The 27287-nt window shown below is 40.9% G+C and overlaps 1 protein-coding gene across 3 annotated transcripts in view; it reads left to right on the top strand.

Annotated features, from left to right (window-relative positions):
• MCTP1 (multiple C2 and transmembrane domain containing 1) overlaps positions 1-27287 on the top strand; it is a 311966-nt gene that overhangs the window by 26767 nt on the left and 257912 nt on the right. For all 3 annotated transcript variants that reach the window (XR_004646273.1, XM_034774661.1, XM_034774660.1), the window contains exon 2: positions 12548-12662. Coding sequence is in view for 2 of the 3 variants with exons in the window: in XM_034774661.1 (XP_034630552.1) it covers positions 12548-12662 (115 nt within the window). In the remaining variant the exon portion in view is untranslated. The remainder of the gene's footprint in view (positions 1-12547; positions 12663-27287) is intronic.

Genomic DNA, 27287 nt, shown 5'->3' with positions numbered 1-27287 from the left:
ATTAATGCCTACTCAAAAGTTTCCAGGCAGCATATCTCTCTCCCCCTGCCCCCCAAAAAAGTGAAATGGGGCAAGCCAGGGTATAAGGGCCTGGGTGTACAGATAACCCCAGGTAATTGGCAGTTTCTTGGGTTCATCCCAAAGGATGAAAACCAGCAAAGGAGACATACAAATTCACATAAGAGTTTGCATCTATCCAAATTTCATCTGTTGATAACTCCAACTTTTGGAAGTGTGAGGGTATATAGATAATTCTAGAAATCCCTCCTGTTTGTACTTTTTTAAATCTGTGTTTCAAGAGGTTTTCTTGCCCTATATTCAATTCAAACTGATTCTAGCGCCTTTTCTTTCCTTTTGGACAGCTGTATTTTGAATTAATAGAAACTAATGCCAAATACCTTGATGGCTTCTGTACTTTATACCACCTTACTAATGATGATATTGTCAAACACTCCATTTTGCTTCGTTTGAAATCATTCCTGCATTGTTTGTTTTCAGCTCAGAAAATCATACTAACATGATGGAACTAAAAAAAACTACACTGAGCCATCTAGGATGAAATCCCGGCCGCACTAAAGTTCAGAGGTAAAACTCCCATTGACTTCAGTGGAGTCAGGACTTCACCCTGATCATCTAAGGTCTGAGATTTTAGTTTACTAGAAGAGCTCAACATTCTTCACAGGTTTCTGGTGAAACAGAACAGATTCAGAATGCTTGCTCCTACCTCCTCAGATAAAAACCTAAGTAATGCCTGGTGCTCATTGTTTATTATTATTGTGTTGAAGTGTCTTACTTTGAGATTTCTCCCAAATGTCTCCGTCTGAAGCTGTTAGCACTTAGAATGCTGCCTGAACCTTTTAATGAATGCTCAAGGGGTCCTTTCAATTGATAGTGATGAAACTTCATTGTTATGTAGTGTCTAAATAATGGGATCTCTTAAGCACTGTGACTATGATACCGATATTTTCCTGTTAGTGGCAGATCTCTCATTCACTGAGACAAATGGACACAAACTAGGTATTTTGCCTTTTAGCTCTGCACTGTGGGCTGGTCTAGTCAGGGTTGCGGTGTTTTTTGTTTTTGTTTGTTTTTGTACCTAACTATCTGTTTGGAAACTGATGTCATTAAATTGTTGCAGCCTTTTAATGTGGATGCAGTCATATTAGCACCTTTATACCATTGTAACTGTATTTTGATATAACTGTCAGTTTCTAAAATGATGTACTTTAATCAGTACAATAACTGTTTTAGATTACATCAGAAGAGAATAAATCCCTCTAAGAACTGTGCAGTGAGGTTTATTGTGATTTTTTACTGGTAAAGGAGTCTATCATCAGGGCCGCACTTATTCTGTAATTCTGCATTTGTGGAACTGGCTCAGAATCCACCTTTTGCTGCAGAAATGTGCAGCAAAATCCAAGCTTTCATTTTTTTTAGAGGTTTTCTGCAAAACATTAATTTTTTTTTCAAATTTAAAAATTATGTCTGTGATACAGAACGGTATTTCTGAAACACTAATAGATGTGTGAATTGCCCTCATTAACCTAAGTGTTAACTATGAAACTTAGTGCTAACTTTAACTATTTATTATCCAACTATTTAACTGTTGATCATTTTAGTAAAACTTTCAGCAAATGTGTTTTTCTGTTGTTCTTGAGTACAGTGGAAGATATTGGGACAGTGGGCTGTGGGGCTGCTTTTTGCTCTCTGTGGTTTCTGGGACTGGGAAGTAAGTGCAAGCTTCCTACACAATTTTTTTCTAACTAAAAGTCATTTGTTTCTGTTTTCTAAAACAATAAAGATTATTGTAGCACAGTTTCTTAGAATAAGAGCTGTTGATTGGTATTGTTAGAGGGATTCTGCTGAAACAATGTGACTTTGTTGTACATAAATTATAAAACGTTTTCTTGATAATTGAAACAGAAGATGATGGAAGTTTGAAGGAGGATAACAAATATGACTGCTTTCAGGCTGTGGAATTCATTAAAGAAACTAATTAAATGTGTTATGAAGTTGTTTTTGTTGGCACAGAGAGAGAAGTACATTATCTTGTTTGAGGCAGTTTTTTGTAAATCTACTTGGCAGATGAAGAAGAATTTTCAAAGGTACATCCATCAGGAGTTTCCAGAGTACAGTATGTTTAAAATGGCATAACATGTAAATCACTTCCTCCTAAAATGACAATCATTAGCCCATAAAGACATGGCTTCCCTGAAAAGTTTACAATCTAAGGCCCCAGTCCTGCAATTTGTTGAGCATGGGTGGACTGCTATGCCCATGAAGTCTCTCACTGACTTCAGTGGGGCTTTGCACGATTGCAACAGTTGATTTTTATGCAACAGATTTCAGGTGTGGGGCTTAAATTCTGGCATGACACAGCAAGTGAGAATAGTAAACAAAATATGGGAAAGGAGAGAGGTAGGACAAGAGTTGAAATAATAGGATTTTGTGGTGACTTATTTAAAGTGTGTTCCTTGTTGGTTCTTTCTTTTTTAATTTTCTTTTTATACATTTTATTATCTCACTCTTTATAGGTCATGTTGAAGAAGTAGGGTTTTAGAAGGGGTTTGAATGAGAAAAGGGTGGTGGCTTGGTAAACTGTTTCTAGTTTTAGAGGGCATTCCAGGAATGGGGGCATGTGGCTGAGCCTTATCTGGTTGCTGTAGTAATGTTGCTGTTGACTTGGTTTCCCTTGCTGGTAAGTTGGGTTAATACTTCAGCTGAAACAAAAAAAAATAAAATAAAATGGAGCACTGCATGCTGAAATGTCTCACATACCAATTACAATTGTTAATATTATCCATACATCTGAGTATTTGGTTTGCAGGAGGAAGTTCTGGCCGGGGATCAAAAGTGATTAGTGTAATGTGGAAAGTAAACACTTTTGAAGATCTTACTTTTCACTCAAAAATAGAAACCAATATTTACTACAGACACCCAAATTAAAATATGGCAGGTTGTCTTGAGAGTTAACCATCAGTTATATTTTAATTTTGATGGTTTGTTTTTAAGACTTTTTTCATAGCACAGTTAAAAATGGTTTACACAGTTATTTTAATTCTTTCTTAACCACAACATCCTTCCTGAAAATTTTAACAAAACAAAGTCCCACTCACTGTTGTATTTTGACAGAGAGGGCCTGATTCTCCGTGCACTCAGATTTAGACTGTGACTTTTTTGCATGTAAAGGCTTAGGCCTATTTGATAATTACCTTCTCTTATTGGGCTACACTTTGTTCTGCTGGGTCAGCTCACTCCCTGGGATTAATTTTAGGGTTACCATATTTTAATAAAAAAAAAGACACTCCACAGGGCCCGGCCCTGCCCCAACTCCACCCCCAGCCCCGTCCTGGCCCCACCCCTCTGCTACTCCCCATCCCCTGCTTCCCACAAATCAACTGTTTGCGGGAAGGCTGAAACAGGGAGGCAGCAGGTGGGCTGGGGCGGTGGCGGGCGCGAGGAGGCGCGGCCCAGTCCGGTCCCCCCAGCCGAATGGCTCCCTCCAGCGGCTGGCCAGCTCCGGCCAAGAGGCTCTGGCCCCGGCGTCTCTGGCCCGGCTCGGGCCCTGGGACGCCGGCCCTAGTTCCGGCCGAGCACCCCCGGCCCTAGCGACTGCAGCTTGGCTCGGGCCCCGGGGCACTGGCCCCGGCCCCAGCCGAGCAGCTCCGGCCGGCGGCCAAGCACCTCCAGCCCCAGTCCCAGTGGCCTGGGCCCAGCTTGGCTCAGGCCCTGGTTCCTGCCGAGTGGCTCGGGGCCCGGCACCGGCCCTGGTCGAGCGGTGCCGGCCCCAGCGGCTCTGGCTCCGGCCCCAGCGGCTCCAGCCCGGACCCAAGCCCCAAGACCCCTCCCTATTTTCCCGGACATGTCCGGCTTTTTTGGCAGTTCCCCCCTGGACAGGGATTTGAGGACCAAAAAGCCGACATATCCGGGAAAATCCGGACCTATGGTAACCCTAGTTAATTTGATTGAGCTTTCTCAAGGAATCCAGGGAAGTTATTTGTCAGATTAGGTAGCTTCTTTAACTGAGCCTTCATAGGACAACATAATAACCTTTGCAGACTCTTTCTTCAAAGTCTGTCTGTGCAAGAATAGCAATCCTTTCCCCAAACTAGTCTCTTACACCTGTAGTTCCGGTAACCAGATTTGCTGGCTTTTGCCTCAGCCTCAGCAATACAGAGCTCCCAGCCAGTCTCCCCTTTTGTCTATTTGGTTTTCTGGAGCAATTCCTCTCAACAGTAACTTCAGTAGCAGTCCATTGAGACACTGCCTCTGACTCCTCAATTTCCTGGAGGGTATTGCATTTCCTCCTCCCTCCACCATTTCTTGCTGATCTATCTATATAAGGGTCTGCTAATTAAGGTCCACCTCTTTCTCAGGTGCCATGGGGTGTGACTAATTAGACAGCCAGGCCAGCTCCCAGGCCTCTGACCTTAAGAGAGGGGTATCACTTATTCCTTTACAGTGCCACAGACCTGCATCTGAGCCTGCTTCAATGGAGCTGTGCTGACTTGCACCAGCTGAGGACCTGGCTCACTATGTCAGCTACTACTGATACATACAAGTAGATATGTGTATGCATGGCAACATGATTTCATATTTCTCCATATGAACTTGTAAATATCCTATTAACTTCTTTAAAGACACATTCCTCTGATGTGTAAGCACTTTTTGCAGTATATGAGCCTTTTATTTTGGAAGGAATTCATTTTTGGAGGTCAGATGTAGGTTGCAGCAGATTAACTATGTTACTCAAGTATTTTAGATGGGCACATATTTGAAATATTAAGAACATAAGAATGGCCATATTGGGTCAGACCAAAGGTCAATCCAGCCCAGTATCCTGTCTACCGACCGTGGCCAATGCCAGGTGCCCCAGAAGGAGTGAACCTAACAGGTAATGATCAAGTGATCTCTCTCCTGCCATTCATCTCTGCCCTCTGACAAACAGAGGCTAGGGACATCAAGGCAAGGGCCTTGAAGAAGAATGCCTGTGTTCATGGCCACATAAAGAGGGACAGAAATGTTGATGGACAGAACAATAAAGATCCTGTGGGCCATTGAATCAATGTGTAGTCTTGGAAACCGCTCTCAAATGGGTTGTAAGGAGATATCCCAAAATAATGGTCTGAATTCTGATTTTGCTGTACTTTGGTATAATTCCATCAGTATCAACAGATGTAACTCCTAACTTCACTGGTGTAATTGAGCTCAGAATCAGACTCACTGTGTTTTGATTGTCCTTAACATGCTTTTTAAATGATGACATAGTTTGGACATAGCAGCAACTTCAGTTGTCTGCTTCAAAATTTGAAAAGTACATTTTCCCCCTGTGTTTCAATTTAACAGCATTTGTCCAGTGAATACATGGTATGTTGGAAGTAGGATATTGTGTTTTCTCTAATGTGAAATGGCCCTAAAAGCTGTTTGACTGTATTACTGAAGCAACCTCTTTGCTGCTAGGATAAGACTAACAGTCCACTAGCTTAGTCTTTTTATTTTCTTCACATCCTTTATTATAATAAAAACATTTTAGTGTCTTGTTATAGTAAAGGCATTGAATTGTTAAAGACATGTCATCCAATTGCTCATTATATGGCACAATATGTTGCAAATTTGGAGATCTGGGTAAAACACTTTAAACTCAGGAGGTGAAACTTCCATCCTTTGCTTTACCTGGATGAATATCATGGGCTCTGGTAGAGGAGAGAGAGCGAGAAGCTCCCTGAGCAACGAAGTACATGCCATGGTATAAAACTGCAGCCTGAGTCCTGCAGTTTCTCTAGAAATTCTTTAGGATAAATAAATGAGCTTTCTATCATATATAAGCAAAAAGGGAGCAATTCCCTATCTGTAAAAGCTCAAATGTGGTGTAACACTTAAATAGATATGGATCAGAATTCACAAGCTGAAATAGATTAAACTGTGTCAGCTGCATTAAACAGAAACTCCTCAGCAGACAATGACCTCAGTGATTGTCATGACCAAGAACACACTAGGATTCTTGAAGACAAACATTTTGTACATATGTGGGTCTGCAAATCAGCCTTTTTTGTGCTAAGGTCCAAAGGTTTGTTACAGGGGTGGTACTGCAAACTGTATGCAGCTTGGGGGTAAAAATTGTCATTTGCTGGCACCAAGGAAATTCCCTACTTCCTGAAGTTCCTTTCCTTTTTTTTTTTTTTTTCCTGCCTTTGCAGCAGCTGGTGGCTCAGTCAGTCCTCCCTGGCTGCAGAGTTTTGTGAAGAAAATTCCAAACTTTATTTCAGACTTTTAGACTAACAGTTTTGGTTCATTAATGTGTTTGTCTAATACCCAGCCAGTGCCCTCTGCAAGATTCACTGAGAGAAACAGGCTGAGAAAAGCTCAAGGCAAAAGGAAGGGAAGAAGAAAATGCATTTATCTCATCCTGACAGTTTTTCTGACCAGGGCTCTACAGAGAGGTAAAGATGAGGGAAACACACAGAGTGATACGAATTCTGGAGTATCTTGGATTCAGCGCAGTCAGACACTTGGTGCCAAGGAAGTCAGTATTCATCCTCAGCAATGGCCTCCTACTATCAAGAACAATTTTTACAGCTCCCCGACTGTCCGCATGTGAAGTGAAACTGACAGAAGCTTTCCTAGAGGATTGGTGAGGCTGATTGCCCAGGCACTCTGCCACCCACTCCCTTCCCCCTCCCGTTCCACCCCTGCTTCCCCCGCCAGCTCTGGGAGCTGGACTGGGAGAGATCCCTAGGCACAATTCTGCTTCCCCTCCAGCTCCAGGAGAGACAGAGAACCCCTGCCTTCCTTTTCCTCCCACTGCCTTCCCAGCTGCAGATCTTTCTGTGGTAGAAGGCTGTGTGTGCAAGCTCCCTGACTCTCTGGCAGTCAGGTTGGAAAGCCTTTCAGGCAGGGAGCCAGGAAGACAACCCCCTCCCCACCCCCGCCCCTGCTTTTTTTGTTTTGTTTTCCACAAATGGAATTTGTTCTTAAACTCTTTCCATGAAATTTTTTTTATTATTATTATTTTTATTTTTTAAAGTTTTGTCCTTGGTCAGGATGACTTTTCCCCCATCCTCAAAAATGATAAATTTTTCATGAAAAGGGATTTCATTTTCTAGACCGCTCTAGATTCAAGATCTTACCTCAGAAGGATGATGTTTGAAGATAGCTATAATAGAAAACAAGTGGTATTGAAACAAACAAACAAACAAAAAACCCTACATTTTATTTTTTAAAAAGGTTAGGTTAGAAAAATTTCAACTAGCTCTAGTGATGGATGAAGTAGGTGGATATATACATAAAAAAGGGGGCATAATTTCTTCCATAACTAGAGGTGAGAAGGAGTAAATTTTTTCAAATTTTATATAAGAACAGTCATACTGGGTCAGATCAATAGTTCATCTAGCCCAGTATTCTGTCTCTGACAGTGTCTGGTGCCAGATGCTTCAGAAGGAATGAACACAACAGGGCAATTTTGTCATTCAGTCCAAGCTTCTGGCAGTCAGAGGTTTAGGGTCACCCGGAACATGGGGGTGTGTCCCTGACCATCTTCACTAATAGCCATTTGTACTGGAATAAGTTATGGTGTTTCTTTTCAAAGGGTAGTTGTTTATTGTCTTCAAAAGGACCCCTGGTTCATTCAGTGCACAGGGCAGATCTACTCAGCATTGTGTAGTGAAGTAAGCTGTTGTCTATAGGAACCTTGGCTCACCTGAAGTTTGAAGATTTGTAGTGAAAGAGGCAGGGGGTTGCAGTGAGAGAAAGGAGTATCAATCTTATAGTTAAGGCAGTTGAATGCCCCTATGGAGATGCAATCTATCTGTCTCTCTGCCACTGAGTTCCTATGTGATGCCGTCACTTACACCAAACTTTTCAGATAGTCACTTCTGCATGTAATTAAAGGCTGTATCATAATGGGGGCTGAATTAAGGTTGCGTGGGCAACATTCATTCTGGCATATCCTAACTTAAGAGTCCTTGACTTTGAAACCTTTTAATACTTTTTAATCCTTAATTTTGTATTTCCCATTTTTTTTATGATTCAGTTTATTATTCACAGCAATCTTAACTAACGCTAACTAAAGGTTTTTGCTTGTGAATTTAGACAAAACTCACTGAAATTATGCATTTTTAGGACATGTAAGAAAATTCATTTAAAAATGTCACGAATCAGTAACAAGTTATAACTGAAGATCCATTTATTTTAAATTTAGACTATTGAAAAATGTACTGCCGGTTTAGAGTTTTAACTGAAAATTAAAGCAGCACTCTCACTGATTTGATAAAAGCACTGATCAAGAGAGTTTAATGCAATGTCTTCTAAACATAAAATACTGTTATAATTGATATATCTCTCCTGATCTTTTTAATCAGACATCTTCTTTTCGTCATGCTCATGTTTCTGTACAATTTTTATTCTATTTCAGAGTTCTAGGGCAATGATGGTTGTATTAGCTAAATAAACTGTTTTCTTTTGAGAGAAAAATTCATCCATATTTTCATTGTGAATTAAGTTGGATCCAAGAACTGTAATATCATTTAGCTAACAAGATTATTCCTAAATAGAATGAGACAAACTACCAACATAACAAAGTAATTTCAAAGTGCAGTACACAGCTGAAAAGTAGTTGTTCAAGCATTGTTTCCCTTAGAGGATTTCTAGTTGTCTGAGAGCTTAAACACTTAATGATTAATGTCTTCTGTTTCATAGAATGTGTAAAGGCCTTCTGCTATCTGCCATGCCAATGTTTTTATTTGACTTCATAGTGAAGATAATATATTTCAAGACCCTCACTACATTCTAGGATGCTAGAGAGGAAGACAAAATTTTCCTTCAGACTCTGATTTTTCAGATGTCTTAGCTTTATCTTCCAGTACTAACTTAAAGGAATGGCAGATGTCACAATAAAGAGATAGGTCTGGTTCTGGGGTATCTATACTTGTGTGGAAGAAAATACTTCTCACATCAAGTGACAAGGTGGAGTGTGGGAGTTTTAAGAAATTATTGTTGATGCTATTAACCAGGAGATTCAGAGAAGCTTCTAGTCTCTGAAAGACACTTCCCAGGTTTCTTGTTGCAAATTGAGACCGCCTGATTTGTGTTTTTTTTATGTAAGCAACAAATGGCACGAGGACTGAAAGCTGCCTTTCAACCATTGAATGCTGACTTTCGTTTTGGCTACAGTGTTATAGGCTAGGATGGTTCTGAGTACATGGGAGCAACTTATTTGGACATAAATTTCAGTAAGACCCAAGACATAAAATAGTGGATTAAAACAAACCCCTAAATGTAAGTTTAAAATCCTTGTAAAACATTTCAATAGCAAGATTTTTAATCCCTGGGTATTATTTCTGATTTTGTCTGGAACGCTTATGCTATGAAGTGTTTTGTAATCTGTTGGTCATAAAGTTTGTCTTAACATTTTTCCAAAGGAGACAGCAGCTTTTCAGTGATCCCTATGTACTAATAGTCATTTTCTGACTGCTATTTTTTATGTTTGTTAAAGATAATTGGAAAGGTGGTTCATTTGCTAGTCATATCTATAGTTTGTCTCCATTTTTAATCATTTAGTTGAATAAGCACCACTCCTAATGCAGAGATAGTGGCTCGACTTTCTACCACTTACTGTTTGCAGTGTTGTTGTAGCCATGTGGGTCCCAGGGTATTAGAGACACAAGGTGGGTGAGGTAATATATTTTATTGGACCAACTTCTGTTGGTGAAAGAGACAAGCTTTTGAGCTCACACAGAGCTCTTCTTCAGGTGAGACCTGAACAAATGAGTTGCCAAATTCTGCACCAGCTTTGGTTTCTAGATGTGCTGTGTAGTGTCTTCTATTTAACCTGGGAGGCTCCTGATTTTGTTTGTTCTCACACAGGCTCTTCATTACCAGGGGAAGCATTGCTAGTCTATATGGTCTTGTCTAGGTTACTCAAGTCTATGGCAGAGTGTCTCGTCCCCACATCCTATTAGGCCTCAGAGTGTAACAGTTATGCCTCACCCTCTTTTTGGCCCTGGGAGGGGCTTTCATACTGGATTGTTTTAGATTTGGAAAATAATCCTATTCCTGAAGAAAGGCACTGGAATTCTGCTGTTGGGAGCTTTGTGACTCAATGGCTTACATGCTCCCCGACCAGAAAAGTTGGTATTATCTTCACCAGCTTTCCATTTGTTTCCCCTAACCAACTAACATCACCATGATCTTCTCTATATTGAGTCTGTCCATTAATTCTTATCCATGCCCCATTCATATCCAAATACTGGGCAAGGCAATTGACTGTCTTGCCTGGATCAAGTGCTAGTGAAGAGATGGGAGCTGAGGTGCTTTAAGCATGTTGATGACACCCAGCTCTTCCTAATACCCTCAGTGGCTCCATATGCATATTGAAAGGAAGAGTTGTTTCAGAATCAAATGGTTACAAATGAGTTTCACTTTGTTTTGCTTTGCAAATTTATAGTGTTTACTGGACCATGTAGTTAGGTCAAATGTTATTTTAATTTGCTTTATTCATTTGAATTTTCTAATTAATGTGAAAAGTTTTACTGGCAAATTATCAACATGGTACAAGTATAACATTTTTTAACTTTGGTGTAAAAAATCCCATAAGAACTTAGAGCAGAGCTTTGATGTTAAAATCTAACCCTCAGCTACCAGCCAAGAGAGATCTGTTGAAACAACACCATTTTTATCCATTAACTACTTCATTGGATCCATAAAATATAAAAGGTCAAGATTAAGGCTTTAATATATGTGGGAATTTACTAGTTCTTGAAATAATCGGGAACTTCCAGGAATTGAGCTGTAGCTATTCGCCTGAATAACACAAGAAAAATAACAAGGAGTCCGGTGGCACCTTAAAGACTAACAGATTTATTTGAGCATAATGCCTCTGAAGAAGTGGGTTTTTTACCCACAAAAGCTTATGTCCAAATAAATCTGTTGGTCTTTGAGGTGCCACCGGACTCCTTGTTGTTTTTGTGGCTACAGACTAACAGGGCTGCCCCCTGATAAAAGAAAAATAGCCTCTCTTGTATCTACCGGAACAAAACAAATTATGAAAAAATGAACAGAATAAAATTAAAGTAAAAATGGGAAAAGGAAAAATACTATTTATTTCAAAGGCTGATTACACAGAGGGCTAGATTGCTACCAGTGACTTTGGAGCATTAATCATCCCAAAGAAAGCAGAAATAAGGTGGGCTATAATCTTGCTCTCCCTGGCTGGCTGGTCATAGAGAAGGGACCATGCTGCACCATCCTCGAGGATTTTAGGTTTCCCAAGTGTGGAAACTCCTATTATAAGGAGCAGATGTTGGCATCTGAGGAACTTACATTGGTTTCTTTTTGGTTTGGTTTGTTCTCTAAGTAGCAGAAACCCAGTGCAAGTGGGAATATTCTAAAGTGAAAGTGGGATCAATTTATCTGCCAATTTTTTTTATTTTTTTGTAGGGGTTAGCCGTTTTTAATTGTGAAGGTAATGCTTTTATGGACCAGCTTCTGATCCCATACCAGTGTAACACCATAGGCTTCAGTGGAGTTATTTCTGATTTACACCAGACAAAGTGAAATTAGAATTATACTCCATTAATTTTATTTTATAACAGATATGACATGTCACTATTAGACAGCTGTAAATAAAAGGAAATTTGCAAAAGCTATGAAAATATAGCCAGGGTCTCTGCTTTCAGAATGATTGTATATTTTCTGGGAAGCTGTCCCCTGGATGGTGTAATTAGAGAGAACTTGTTGGAATTCAGACAAGGTAAAGACGGAATGGTATGGAGACACCTGTAGTTCCTATACTGATATTTCTAGAAAGAGTCTATTTATTGAAATGCCATGGACAACAATGGTGTTATATAAATAATACTAAAAGTTTGGTCAGAGTGTTCCTTCAATACTTTATGTATGAATGCTTCCATTCCTTTCCTGTCCTCTTATTCTCTTCAGATTCCCCTTTCTTATTTTGGCAAACCTGCCACTTTGGTACATAGCCACGGTAGCAGCAGCAGTAGTAGGAGACATGCCAAGGATGTTTCCACCAGTTTCAGGGGGGATTGATTAAGCTGGGCCACCACTGCCTGTGCTACTGTGGCTACACTGCTACTTATATTCACACTAGTTCAATGAGAGCTAGCATGAGTATATATATGCAAGATGGGAATCTCACCCCTAACTAGTAGTGTAGACCTAGGCTAAGAGTTTGCTAATAATAATATGTTAGGAATTAGCCAGCTGGGCTTCCACTAACAATGATTAGGTCGAGCATTTTGTAGTCATCACTACTGTGACATACATTACTTGTTCTGTACCAGTCTAGATTGGGTGGGAAGTTCAGAGCTCTCTTCGTGAATGTATCTGCCTGGCTTCACTCCATTAGACTACAAACCTGTAATTGACTCCATGTGAGTGCATAGTGGTGCCCCTGTGAGGAGTTCCACGGAAGTCAGAGGGACTTTGTGTGGGCTTGGGGTTCTGCAGCCTTAGTTCTAGGATGTATTTTTTGTTCTTTATTCTGCCATATGTATTATATAGTTATTTTGTTGGTTTTTTTGCCTTTCAGAGAACAAATACAATTGGAACTAGTAATGCAGATTTTCCCTTGGCTGATACCGGAATGTACCAGTTGGACATTACATTAAAAAGGGGTCAAAATTTAGCAGCGCGGGATCGTAGAGGTAAGAATATGCAGATAAATGTGGTTTTGTATGTGTCGTGTAAGTTATGTTTTTGGTAGTTGAAATACAGTATGTGACGTTGTGCAGTCTATATGGTTTTATAAAAACTTGATAATAAGTCAATATAATGTAACTGAGATAGTTTTAGAGAAAATACGGTAATAAGTGAATGTAACGTAACTGGGATATGCTTCATGCAAAAGGTCTCTTGTAAGGTATCATTACAAAGCTTATAATCTACTGAGTATGATCATCTGATTTGTATAAATGTACCACTCTTGTATCTAAAACTAGAAATATAAAATGTAACTCTGAGGGCCTATTGTAATTGTGTAAAGTGTGGACCATTAATGATGGTTTGGAATCTTGATGACTCCCATTGTCTGCAGATGGCTGTATTTACCTGTGAGTCTTCCTGTATATGTGTGTGCTGGCAAGTGAGTAATGAAGTCTTGCAGTGACATGTGATCATGTCACCTGAACTGGAATCCATCTTTAACCTGGTGCTTTTCCAGTGGGGGTGTGTGTGGAAACCCAGAGAGACAAAGAGTTCCTGCCTTATGCAAAAGATATATAAAGGGGAAAAGAGAACAGAGGGAGAGAGAAGCCATCATGAAGAATCCCCTAGCTACCACCTGAGCTGCAACAAGAGCTGTACCAGGGGAAAGAATTGTGCCCAGGCCTGGAAGATGTCCAGCCTGAGAAAAACTTGCTGAAACATCTCTGAGGGTGAGATTATCTGTATTCAGTTTGATTAGGCATAGATTTGCGCATTTTATTTTATTTTGCTTGGTGACTTACTTTGTTCTGTCTGTTACTACTTTGAACCACTTAAATCCTACTGTCTGTAGTTAATAAAATCACTTTCTATTTAGTAATTCACTCAGAGTATGTATTAATACCTGGGGGAGCAAACAACTGCACATATCTCTCTATCAGTGTTATAGAGGGCGAACAATTTATGAGTTTGCCCTGCATAAGCTTTATGCAGGGTAAAACGGATTTATCTGGGTTTAGACCCCATTGGGAGTTGGGCATCTGAGTGCTAAAGACAAGCACACTACTGTGAGCTGTTTTCAGGTAAACTTGCAACTTTGGGACAGGAGATTCAGACCCTGGATCTGTGTCTGGAGCCAAACAGGAGTGTCTGGCTCAGCAAGACAGGGTGTTGGTGTCCTGAGCTGGCAGGGAAAACAGGAGCAGGGGTAGTCTTTGCACATCGGGTGGCAGCTCCCAAGGGGGTTTCTGTGATCCAACCCGTCACACAGTACTAATACTTCTAATGGGTTATTGGCCTTAAAAATGTTTTTAAGGGCTTGTCTGTATGGGAACACTTAGGAAAGTTAACCCAAATGAACTAAAGGTGTGAATTTAAAGTGCATTAGTTAAACCGTATTAACCCTGTGTGTGGATGCTTTCATTCAGAAGCTACAGCTAAAGTGAACTGTGGACGATTTACTTCTGAATGAGAGCATCCACACAGGAGAGTTAGTTAACTGGGTTAACTTTCCCAAGTGTCTCCATGTAGGCAAGCCCTAAGTGTTAGGTTGTAATGTTTGGCTAAGAACAAATATGCCCAAATGTGTTTCTCTGAGTAAATAATGCACATACATTAAAAAACTCTACTTGATCAGTTTTTTTGTCATAGTCTTGCAAATACAGTGTGTCTGCAGCTGCTGGCTACATATTAGTGCTTCACAAGTTGCATTTGGGTCATGCACTGGGCACCCTAGTTTAGAAAAAAAAGAAACATTTTTACAGGGCAAATTGACCTATAGGAATACATGGTTTAATATATTTTTTTTTCTTCCAGTGGTGCAAAACTTGCATCTGCAGCTCCCATTGAAAACCAGACCACCTGAACATAGTATATTCAGACTTTTATGAGGAGTGAGTCTGATGAAAATCTGTCTTAAAAAAAATACTTTGACTCTGTTGCAAAATAGATCCTGTCAGACACTGAGGAGCTGTGCGGGAAATATAATAGCAACAATAATATTGTCAAGAATCTTTCCAAGAAAAACTTATTGATCACATCACATGATCAGTCTAAATTTGCCTGGCTAGATTCAGATCTCAGCTACCGTGGTGTAAATCTGAAGTAACACCATTGATTTAAATTGCATTACTCCAGATTTACACCAGTGTAACAGATCTGAATATGGCTCTCTGTTTCAAGAATAACTTATCACTCTATTCTTCCTCGTGGTGTATAGGTACATTAGCAAAGTGTGCTTGATGTTCATAAAACAAGATATTATGATGTTCTATGAGATAGAAAGATGCCCATATAATTGACTCAGTCTCTGAATCAAATGCATTAGAATAAAAACATAACTTATTTTATTTAAACTTGAAATTAAAATGTGAGTACAAATTTCTTGCTTTTTGCGTGAGCAAGATTCTTATAACTAACTATCATAATTACATTTTTTAATTATTTTTCTTCTATAATTTAGAAGTTTAATTCCTTTGGTAGGCCTTTAGAAATATGGGGGCATTAATCAAGCAGCCATGCAAGAGAGCATCTGAACTCCCTGCACACTGCAGAGATGCTCTGCATTAGCCTTGTGTAGGCCAGGAAAGAAGGTGGTAGGGTGACCAGGGACAGTCCTGATATTTGGGGCTTTTTCTTATATAGTCGCCAGTTACCCCCTACCCGGGTCCCAATTTTTCACACTTGCTATCTGGTCACCCTACCATCAAGGTGGTGATGGGGCAGTACACAAGAAGGGCCATACAATTACGTATAGCCAGGTGTCCTCATACCCTGGGCTAAGAGCACAGAGGTGTTACTGTGCTATTCCAATCCATAGGTTTGAATAATGGTCACAGGAATGCTTCACTGTAGCTTCTCACTCTAAGCCCTAGCTTGCAGGAGTGAATTGCTTTTCCACTCCTTTTGTCTAAGCCCTTGTGCAGTTCACTCAAATAAAGTCTGATTACTTGGCTTTTATGTGGCTGAAATTAATTTCACTCTTATGGAGTAGTTTACTACATGATGGAGAATAATTGACTTTTAATTTTACCTTTTCATCTTCATTAGTTTGTGAACCGGAATTCCACACCAGTTTACATGAACCTATTAATAAACATGTTGTAAACCTGGAATTCAAAACTAAATTACTACTAATTGTGACAGACCCAGACCAGTGCGGTACAGGAGTCTGGTAGAGGGCAAATATACTGGTCACTGGATGAGTAGTTTTCTGTTCCCTGAGTGACCAGAGCAGGGGCTGCACTAGAGTAATCAGGAACTTGCTAGAACCAGTTAAGGCAGGCAGGCTAATTAGGACACCTGGAGCCAATTAAGAAGAAGCTGCTAGAATCAATTAAGGCAGGCTAATCAGGGCACCTGGGTTTTAAAAAGGAGCTCACTTCAGTTTGTGGTGTGAGTGTGAGGAGCTGGGAGAAAGAGGTGCAAGGAGCTGAGAGGGAGAGGGTGTGCTGCTGGAGGACTGAGGAGCACAAGCGTTATCAGACACCAGGAGGAAGGTCCTGTGGTGAGAATAAGGAAGGTGTTTGGAGGAGGCCATGGGGAAGTAGCCCAGGGAGTTGTAGCTGTCATGCAGCTGTTACAGGAGGCACTATAGACAGCTGCAGTCCTCAGGGCCCTAGGCTGGAACCTGGAGTAGAGGGTGGGCCCAGGTTTCCCCCAAACCTCCCAATTGACCTGGACTGTGGGTTCTTCCAGAGGGGAAGGTCTCTGGGCTGTTCCCCAACCCACATGGTGAATCTCTGAGGCAAGAAAATCCGCCAATAAGCGCAGGACCCACCAAGATAGAGGAGGAACTTTGTCACATAATATTTTCACTGTAAGGCCGTTCAAATCTTCCAAGCAGAGATGGTATACATGAATTGTGCATGCTTCCACTTTCCCAAACTTGAATACACAGAGTCCACATCAGTCTTGGAAGGAAAAGTTTACAGCTGTATTTATGTAGCTAACTACAATAAGACACAACACCAACATTAATCATGGCAATTAGCTGGTAAATGGTACAATTGATCATCAGAGATGATAAAAGCAGTTAATCGGGAAAACATCATTCTTTTTCTAGTAAGAGAACCAACAACTTGCAGCTGCATGTAATGAAGTGTTGACTTCTCAATTTTGAAAATAACATCTAATGTTAGCAAATGGAATATTCATGTTTCCTGTATGTGCAATATGATGGAAGGAAATACTGTTGTTCATCCCAACTGACTTTCATAGACTGGCAAAATTCTACCCTCCTACCCATCCAGCCTCCTGTCCCAAAACAGTGTAGAACTTTTGAGTTACTTGATGAAACATGCTACACTTTTTTTGCTTCTGGCAATAGTATAGTGATTACACGCATGACTTAAAATACTTCCCTTGGTCAAACCCCTTCCAAAATAACCAATATATTCAATTTAGTGTGATTATTTTGCAAGGTTTTTTCCTAATGGTTTTGGAAAATGGTTACATTGTAGGTCTGCCGGATGGTGGGAGCAACTAGAGTTAATGGTAAATTTACCTCAAACCCACCACCATGGGAGATGATTTTCGTTTTGCCTCAATAATGTAAAATGACACCACTTATTATAATGTGTGTTCAGACTCAAAAGATATACTGTGAAACAATAATTCAGATAAACTTAAGGGACAGAAATGCTCCCACTAATATGTGTAGCATTAAAAGGATACTTTCAAGAAGATCAGGCTGAAACAACAGAGGGTCAGATTCTCCTCTGTCACCAGCATTCTATCCCTGTTCAGCAAAGTATGTAATTTAAGCATATGCTTAATGGTAGGCATGTGTGTAAGGGCTTTGCTGAATAGGGATGGACTTAAGTACTCACATACATGCTTTGGAGCTTAATCGAGTGTAAATCCATTAAAATAAATGGTTTTAGAGTGATTCATATGGGAGCAGAATCAAGCCCCAAAGTTGTACAAAATCTCATTTTAATATAAATATTTACATGATTTATTTTTACTTCAGTACAAAGTTTTGTTTCTGTAAATATTTCCATGGATTATTTGCAATTAATATATTTTAGCTCTGTGCTAATACATGAGAATCATTAATTGAAAGTCACTAGTCTGTTTTCGTTGACTAAGTTGAGTGAAATGCAATCAGTAAATACTATAAATGATAAGTACATTTAAAATTTGACTTCAGTGGGATGACTCAGTGCACTAAATTAAGCACATGCTTAAGTGTTTGTAGGATTAAGCCCTAAATGAATATTTCAGATTTCAAACGTTTTCAGCAGAAAACAAGTTTTAATTTTAAAAACAAAAACCTAATCTTTCTTTCCTGATAAAATATCCTTTTGAATATTAACCCTAGCCTTATCGTTTCTTGACTTCTTTAGTGCTTAATTTTGCATTTTTAATGTTTGTTAGTATCAGTTTTATATAGAATAAAAAGATAATGTGCTGAGATGCTTTGGTGTAAATAGGCTATCTTTAGGATGGAGAGGCTAACATCTTACTATTCTTCTTGATGCAGAACTTTGAGGCTATAACTGTGTGGGAATAACTAAAACAAGGTAACTTTTGTGGGGGGGGAACTTCAATAAAATAATGGCAAATGTTTAAATCCCTGTTTAAATATATGTAACACTGTTTGGGTTTAATGTAAATTCTGTGAAGCTACTTTATATTGGTGGCATTCCTTTTATAAATGTTTAGTAATATCTAGAGATTGATATAAACTCTTACAAAACATGTGGTTAAGTAGTTGTGTTTCAAGAGAGAGAGAGAGACCTCCACTAAGACATGTAAAGTGAAAGGTTAATATTGTTGAAAAAGAAAAGTTTCCTTGTCTGAGACAGTAGTGTTTTTCCACGCTTCAGTCATCGTAAATCAAAATTCTCATGAGATTATTTTGAGCGACTTACTTAAAAGTATTCTTCATATTTTATAAAATATCATTTATTTTACAGTGTATTCATAATAACTTCTTGTGACCCTGAAATCTATTTCCTTAGTACTATTTTCCTTCAGTCTATGTGGACACTGCTTTGTTCTTCTTCGAGTAGATGCAGCTATGTATTTCACATAGTTGTGTGCATGCACAGCACACCAGAGCCGGAGAATTTTGCCTGGTAGTACCTGGAGGAGGTAGCACTCGAGCCTCATGCTCATAGCCCATCCCTGGCTAGATGAGGTGGCAATGCCTCGATCCCACCTCCATTCTTCTTACCACTCGTGGCTGGACTCAGAGCTCTGGTTCCTACCTCACAACCTTTCTATTACTTAGTGATTTTTCTAGTTGTATATAATTAATTAGTAGCCTTAATATAAAGTTAGCTTCAGTTAAGTATTTCCCTGGTGATGTCCTCACCAAGGTTTACACATTGTCCTTCATGTTAAGGAGCGATCCACAACAAGGATCCCCTCACATGGTACTTACTGTGCTTAGGTGAAGCCCACATCCAGGAGCGGTGTTCAAATTGCAAATCCTTCATTAAACAAACTCAGGGTGGCAAGGGATCTTCATCTAAAGCAGCACCTGCTTGAACAGGCCACGCAGCCTGCTCTGGCCCCAAGGTCTATACTGGATAGACGGTCAAAGTGCTGCCATTTCATGCTCTGGAGTCTGTGCCTCTCCAGAGAGACAGAGGAGTCACTCCCCAGGGAAAAGATTGTATAAGGCCAATTGAGGGTGCTCCAGGTTGCATGGGGACTTGTCTGTCTCCTCCAGAAGGAGTGTGGACAGGCACAGTGTGAATGCCAGTGCATGGGATAGAGCAAGTCCAATCAACCGCTCCCTGGTACAGCACAGAGAGGTCAGAGACCCCGTACCGTCTACTCTGGTTCTGGCCTCAGGGCATCCATTCATGCTGGCACCGGCTGTTTACGCGCCAGTGGTGTATTAAATGGCTATGGACCTCCTCTGCCTTTCTGTTCCAACCTCTCCCTTGGTCCAGGACTTTGCCAGGGCTGGATTGTTTATAGCCCCATTGGCTGGGCAGGCTGCTGAACCTGTAGCTCTGTTGCCACTGCACCCCGATGTTTCCCTTTCACAGTCAGTAGAAGTGGGGCTGGTGCTGGGCTTGGCACAAGGGACCTCCTTGGCACTGGGAACTTCATCACTCCTGCTATCAGTGCCACCGATGTTATGTGGGGGCTCTCACCACCCTCCACTTCAGCACTGTGAGTCTCCTTGGTTCTGCTGCTGACTTTGGGGTCGATACTGCTTCTGGTATGGGAAATGACAGAGGCATACTCTGCTGGCAGTACCATTTCCACCGTCAGTGCCAGTTCCCTCTTCATTCTGGGCTACGGATGAGTCAGATTGGCTGCTCATACCTTAGAGTCCTCAAGTGCCCATTTTGACTTCTTGATCTGGAGTGATGTTACAGACATCACTCTTGTGACATTCTATACCTTGGAGGAGCATCCGGTAATCCCTATATTCCTTATTTATATATCATTGTGATCTTGCATATAAAGCATGCCATGTGAGGTATCAGGAGAAAGGTTATGATCTGCTGAAAGAACAATCTATCTAAATATGCATATCTTTAGTGCATATGAAGTTATGTGATTGTGTTGTATGGTTGTCACTAAAACATGCTGTAAGATGGAGAATCAGTCAGATATTAGCTCTCCACCAGCAACAAGGAAAGTAACCAATGGCTGGGCGGGTGTTGAACAGCCATCAACAGCCATTGTCCAGAAACAGAACTACAATGCAATGACATGCTTGGACAAGGCCACACCAGCGGAATTGCTCAACTTTGCCTGGGGACTCAGCAATGCCCGCCAGACATGGACTTGTGTTCTCCAAGCACACGGGACTAAGGGTATAAAAGAGAACACAGTGGATCCAGGCTTGGCCTTTTCTCTTCCTCCCCACGTATGCTGCAAGCAACAAGGACATTCAGAAGACTGAAAACTCCAACAGAGGAGACTGGACAGGTTTCAAGGGTGAAACCTGTGTACTATGAATTGCAATATCCAGTGGGGTGAGAAAAACTTTGGTTCCCACTCAACATATGAAGTTCATTGGAGCCCCATAAGATTCTACAAGTTTGCCAACCGGCGATTTTAAAATGATTCGCCATCTTTGTCTCAGTCTGCAGTCTGAGCATTCCACAACAGTTTGGATGTGCTTGAGGTTCTTGGGCCACGTGTCTGCTTGCATGCAAGTGGGCCAGTTTGCAAGGTTGCCTTTTAGCCCTCTTCAAATGTGGCTCAAGACAGTTTACTGTCTAACTCTTCACTCTTTGCATGGATTGGTCCATCTCCCACCACAGGTCCTAGATTCCTACCAGTGGTGAACACTTCCAGAGAATGTTTGTCAGCGTGTTTCCTATGTCTGGCCCTTATAAACTAGGCCTGTTGTCAGCAGTGCCTCTGTGATGCGCTGAGGAGCACATCTGGGGTTGCTGAAAATATGTAGTCAGACCAAAAGTCCTCACTGCATATCAATGTGCTGTAGCTTTGGGCCATCTCTGTGAGCATGTCATGCCTTTCTGGGCTGTATAAGGGACTCAGGGGTTCATACTTACCAACAATAGCATTGCAATGTATTATGTGAACAGGTAAGGGGGAGTGCCCTCCAGGGTCCTCTGCCAAGAGGTGATCAATCTGTGGCAGTTCTGATCGAGGAGAGTATCACTCCAATAAGCAACCACTTGCCCAGTGTCCAAAATAATCTTGCAGACCATGTCAGCGGGAGTTTTTCCTTGAGTCACGGTATCCTTTCCTGAGTCATATTCGCAGCTTGGGCCATTCCAACCACTGACCTGTTTGCTATTAGGGACAACAGGAAATGTCATCTGTTCTGATCTCGAGGGGACCTCAGTCCGGTACTTTCCATCTTAGTTGACAGTCAGACGTCCTGTGTGTTTTCCCCCCAATCCTGATCATGACACAGGTCATCCTCAAGATGAAGACAGACTGGACTAAGCTCATACTCATTGCCCAAGCCTGACCGAGGCAGTGCTGGTTCTCCAATCTTCTCACACTGTCATTTCAGCCTCCCATGCCCCTTCCTCTCCATCCCAACGTAGTCACATAGAATCACAGTTGCACCTTACATCCCACGCTCAGCTACCTGCACCCCATGGCGTGGCTGCTTCATGGCTGAATGAGGAGGCAGTGTTTGGTGGCTGCTCAACAAGTCCTACTCAGCAGTAGAAATCCTTCTACCAGCATGGCCTATTGGGCAAAATGGAAGCGGTTTTCATTGTGGTTGTTGGACCACAGAGTTCAACTGAAGCCACTCAGCACATCTTGGAGTATTTGCTGCATCTTCAGTCCTTGGACCTTGGGCTTAGCTCATTGAGAGTATATTTGGCAACGATATCAGTGTGTTTCATCCTCACATTCAGGGAAGATCAGTCTTCTCCAAAGCCATGGAACCAAAATTCTTAAAAAGTCTCCTTTGTCTCACTCTTCCAATCCAAGACGGTTCCTCTGTGGCACCTTAATACAGTCCTAGCAGCTTTAATGGGACCACCATTTGACCACCTGGCATCTTGTCCCATTCTGCTTTTGTGTCAGAAGACTGCATTTCTGGTTTTGATAACATCCACAAGAAGAGTCTGTGAGCTGCAGGCTCTGATAGCAGAGTCTTCATATTCACTAAAAGAACAGGAGTACTTGTGGCACCTTAGAGACTAACAAATTTATTAGAGCATAAGCTTTCATGGACTACACCCCACTTCTTCGGATGCATATAGAGTGGAACATATATAGAGGAGATATATATACACACACATACAGAGAGCATGAACAGGTGGGAGTTGTCTTACCAACTCTGAGAGGCCAATTAAGTAAGAGAAAAAAACTTTTGAAGTGATAATCAAGATAGCCCAGTACAGACAGTTTGATAAGAAGTGTGAGAATACTTACAAGGGGAGATAGATTCAATGTTTGTAATGGCTCAGCCATTCCCAGTCCTTATTCAGTCCTGAGTTGATTGTATCTAGTTTGCATATCAATTCTAGCTCAGCAGTCTCTCGTTGGAGTCTGTTTTTGAAGTTTTTCTGTTGTAAGATAGCCACCCGCAGGTCTGTCATTGAATGGCCAGACAGGTTAAAGTGTTCTCCCACTGGTTTTTGAGTATTATGATTCCTGATGTCAGATTTGTGTCCATTAATTCTTTTGCGTACAGACTGTCCGGTTTGGCCAAAAGAATTAATGGAATTTTGCCCAATTCCTGTTTGAAATGCCCTATTGTTATTTTTATTAATTATTTATATTACAATAGTGCCTGGAAGTCCCATTCAAGATTGGGCCCCAGTGTGTTCAGCTAAGAGATCACCCCCTCCCTAAAAAGATTACTGTCTAAATAGTCGATACTCACAAGTATGGGGAGGGAAACTGAGGTACAGAGAGATGAATTGACTTGCCTAAAGCCACATAGCAGTTTTGTGGTAGAGAAAAGGCCTCCAAGTCCTAAATCAGTGCCCTGTCTGCAGTATCATATTACTATCTCGTCCCATGGGGACACTTAGATCTGGGTGCAATCATGCTTAAGTCTTCTTGATAAGGAGGTAGGTCTTTTCCCTAGCATTCTCAGGAGAAAACAGGGCTAGATTTACTTCTCTTTTCATCTCCTCCTAATCATATCAGTGATGAGCATAGCAGGTAGCTGCATCAGTTGTGGGAGGAAAATAGAAAGAAGCTCTTAACACTGAATTAACAATATCTGTCCTTCAAATTACTGTTGTTCTAGTCTCTTTCTCATGTTGCTTGTCTGACTCATTTCAAGCTAAGAAGTCTAAATTTCTTAGTGGGATTCGGGGCAGGGTGCTGCATCCTGGCAGGATCGGGAGGCTTTCAGACAAAAATTATTGGACTTGTTGTCCATCTCAGCAGAGGAATAATATTTGCTTTTGACCACTAGTCGAGCCAGAAGCTCATTTGTTTTCTGAGTCTCCTTATGGGGCTGCCCATTGGTTGTTTGTCTTGTTGCTTTTTATAATGTGGGCATCTTGCATTGAGTCTGCTAACTAGGACCCCCCCCCCCCCCCTCCCCTTGACCTGCTCATAGTCCTATTGACTCCCTTGAGATTTTTGCACGGGTGCAGGATTCTGTGTTCCAAGATTTTGACAAAGATTTTTAAATATACATTTTTGTGCCGATATAAGCTATTGCAGTGAAAATATTGCATTAGTAAGAGTAAGTAGTAGAACAAATGTGGAAATTTTATCCTGTTTAACATTTTATAATTACTTAAACTGTAACATACCTCCTGCGGTGCACAGTGTATAGCTGGCATGCTTTTCAGTGTTTGTAGATGGCTTCTGTTGCTCACTATCCCTGCTCAGAATTGGATGGAAATCTGTCTTTTCATAGTGATTTATTCAATTAAACAGTTCTAGAATAAAATCTGGTCCTGTGGATTTGCTACATTCCTTAGGGGAGAATCCATATGGTATTTAGATATCCAGATCAATGGCCTAATTTTTTTTTTGAGCTGCAGAATATTCAGTGCTCATGCTCACTACTTCTAAAATATCAATCTATTTATTGTAATTAGTGTCTAACCTTAGGCACTCACGTTTGAAAATTTTGGACTTTGTCCACAGGAAATTTTTGATCCTTCCTGCCTCTGGCCTTCCTTCACTCAAAGAAAAAAATATAGTAACTTCTGGTGATAATGGAGACAAAGGCCAGTTTCCATCTAGATTAATGGCTATATGGCTGGATACATATGGAAAAAATATATTTTTAAATGATCACAGTATTGAAACATACAATTAAATACTTTTTATCCTTTTAAAAGATGTTATTTGAGTGGCTGATTTTAGTGCCTGATTAGATTTAGTGCCTGATTTCAGCCCACAATATGTTTATTGCATTCAGATGCTACATTTATAGGGATCATATAAGTACCTAAATTGACAATACGCTAAAACAGGATAATTACACATCTGAAAATTACTTGCCATATTAAATGCTTATGAACTGTTTATAGAATAGAAGGTAGAAGGCTTTTCCATTTTTTCATGAGTATTTCAGTTTCATGGTAGGGGTTGCATTTATTCCATCAGAGCATCAGTAAAAATTTTGTGTGTCAACTTCTACCACCCTTAATTACATTGAATACTATATTACTGTACGAGAAGCTCTGTTATTCTCAGGTAGCTCTGCTAGTCTCAATGCCAGTATGTGCTTACACATAATACATTATTACTTGATGTGAGTCAGAGTAAGAGTCTGGCCCTCTGAAAACATTTTCTCCAATAATATGATTGTTATTTTTGTATTTTCCCATTGGAGTTGTTAGCGGAATTAAATTGATCTCCTGTAGTGGCAGCAGAGAGAGTAAATGAGTGATCTAACCCATTCCTATTCAAATAATATTTTTAAACATTAATATGAGGTTGCTGCTGCTACCACTTAGTCGGTGAGTCCCCCTTTATCTTCATTAATCATTAACAGGAAGTGTTGCCTCCAGAGGGTTTTCTAACAGCGTATATGGTCACATGAGAGGGAAAGTGGAGTACTGAATTCAGGGCAATTTTTAGTTAATGTTATGCTAGAGGGTGTTAGTGGCTGCCAGCAAGTATGTCTTTGATCTCTGGGCAATCACAGGCCTAACTGAAGCTATTGAGCATATTAGCTACCTTTCATTCGGGCCCAATGAGAGAACAATTAAATGCCCCTTGGTATAGTGATAGCTGAAATAATAGAAGCCACCTCTGAAGGCACTGGACCTAAAGGGAAGGCCTGAGCAACATCTAAGTAAGGAATACTAAGAAGGGTTTTCCTGGGACTGATTGCAAGTGAAGGGTAGGGTTGCCAGGAGTCTGGTTTTCGACCGGAACGCCTGGTGAAAAGGGACCCTAGCGGCTCTGGTCAGCACTGCTAACCAGGCCATTAAAAGTCCTATCAGTGGCACAGTGGGGCAAGCAGGCTCCCTACCTGGCTCCACGCAGCTCCCAGAAGTGGCGATATGTCCCTCCTGTTCCTGCAGAGGTGGCGCTTCAGGGCGAGGAAAGCATTCCAAAATCTATAATAAAAACAGATAAATCAGCTAGTAGCATAGCCCTGAGAAGGAGGAGAGATAAAACTCCATGGAGCACAGGACTGGCTGGAAAACAGACTTGGATTTACAAACAAGGACACCTGTTGTACCTACTGTGTTCAGAGAAACAGAACCTGTGTAAAATTCTTTGTAAAGAAATAGGATTGCATCAAAGGAATAACTGACTTCATCGTTTTTTTCTTGTAATGGAAATCACCCAGCAAGGAATGGGATGTTGGCTAGCTGGTTGGACCAAGGGGCAACAATAGTTTTAAAAACAAAAATTGTTGTGAGGACAGAGTAGTAGTCGGGTGAGCAAACCAGAGCCAGTTAGGGGGAATAGGATATGTGCTCATATGCTAGGATAGAGGAGAAAGTAAAGGTAGAAGAAATAGCCCTAATGGGAGCTAAACATAATCCTAGAACTGGAAGGGACCTCGAGAGGTCATTTAGTCCAGTCCCCTGCACTCGTGGCCGGACTAATTATCTGGACCATTCCTGACAGGTGTTTGTCTAACGTGCTCTTTATAATCTCCAATGATGGATTCCACAACTTCTCTAGGCAATTTATTCTAGTGCTTAAACACCCTGACAGTGGGAAGTTTTTCCTAATGTCCAACCTAAACCATCCTTGCTGCAATTTAAGCCCATTGCTGCTTGTCCTATCCTCAGAGGTTAAGAAAAACAATTTTTTCTTCCTCCTCCTTGTAACAACCTTTTACATACTTGAAAACTGTTATCATGTCCCCTCTGTCTTCTCTTTTCCAAACAAACCCATTTTTTTCAATCTTTCCTCATACGTCATGTTTTCTAGACCTTTAATGATTTGTGTTGCTCTTCTCTGGACTTTCTCCAATTTGTCCACATCCTTCCTGAAATGTGGCACCCGAACTGGACACAATACTCCAGTTGAGGCCTAATCAGAACAGAGTAGAGTGGAAGAATTCTCGTGTCTTGCTTACAACATTCCTGCTAATACAGCCCAGAATGATGTTTGCTATTTTTGCTGCAGCATTACACTTTTGACTCGTATTTAGCTTGTGATCCACTATGACCCCCAGACTCCTTTCTGCAGTACTCCTTCCTAGGTGGTCGTTTCCCATTTTGTATGTGTGCAACTGATTGTTCCGTCCTAAGTGGAGTACTTTGCATTTGTCCTTATTGAATTTCATCCTATTTACTTCACACCAAAATGATCTAGACAAACTGGAGAAATGAATTTTAATCCTATCCTCCAAAGCACTTGCCCCCCCTCCCAGCTTGGTATCGTCCGCAAACTTTATAAGTGTACTCTCTATGCCATAATCTAAATCATTGATGATGATATTGAACAGAACTGGACCCAGAACTAATCCCTGCGGGACCCAACTCATTATGCCCTTCCAGCATGATGGTGAACCACTGATAACTACTCTCTGGGAATGGTTTTCCAACTAGTTTTGCACCCACCTTATAATAGCTCCATTTAGGTTGCATTTCCCTAGTTTGTTTATGAGAAGAAGGTCCGGTTCCAGCATTTTTGCTGGCCCAAGTAGCGCAAACAAAAAAACCCCATGATCGCTTCATTCTTCAGCAGCAATTCAGCGGTAGGTCCTTCCCTCCGAGAGGGACTGAGGGACCTGCCGCTGAAGAACCAGATGTGCCGCCCCTTCCATTGGC

This window comes from Trachemys scripta, chromosome 6, assembly GCF_013100865.1.
Source record: "Trachemys scripta elegans isolate TJP31775 chromosome 6, CAS_Tse_1.0, whole genome shotgun sequence".
NCBI lineage: Eukaryota > Metazoa > Chordata > Testudines > Emydidae > Trachemys > Trachemys scripta.
The sequence above is the reverse complement of the archived record's forward strand: the minus strand, read 5'-3'. Positions and strand labels throughout refer to the sequence as shown.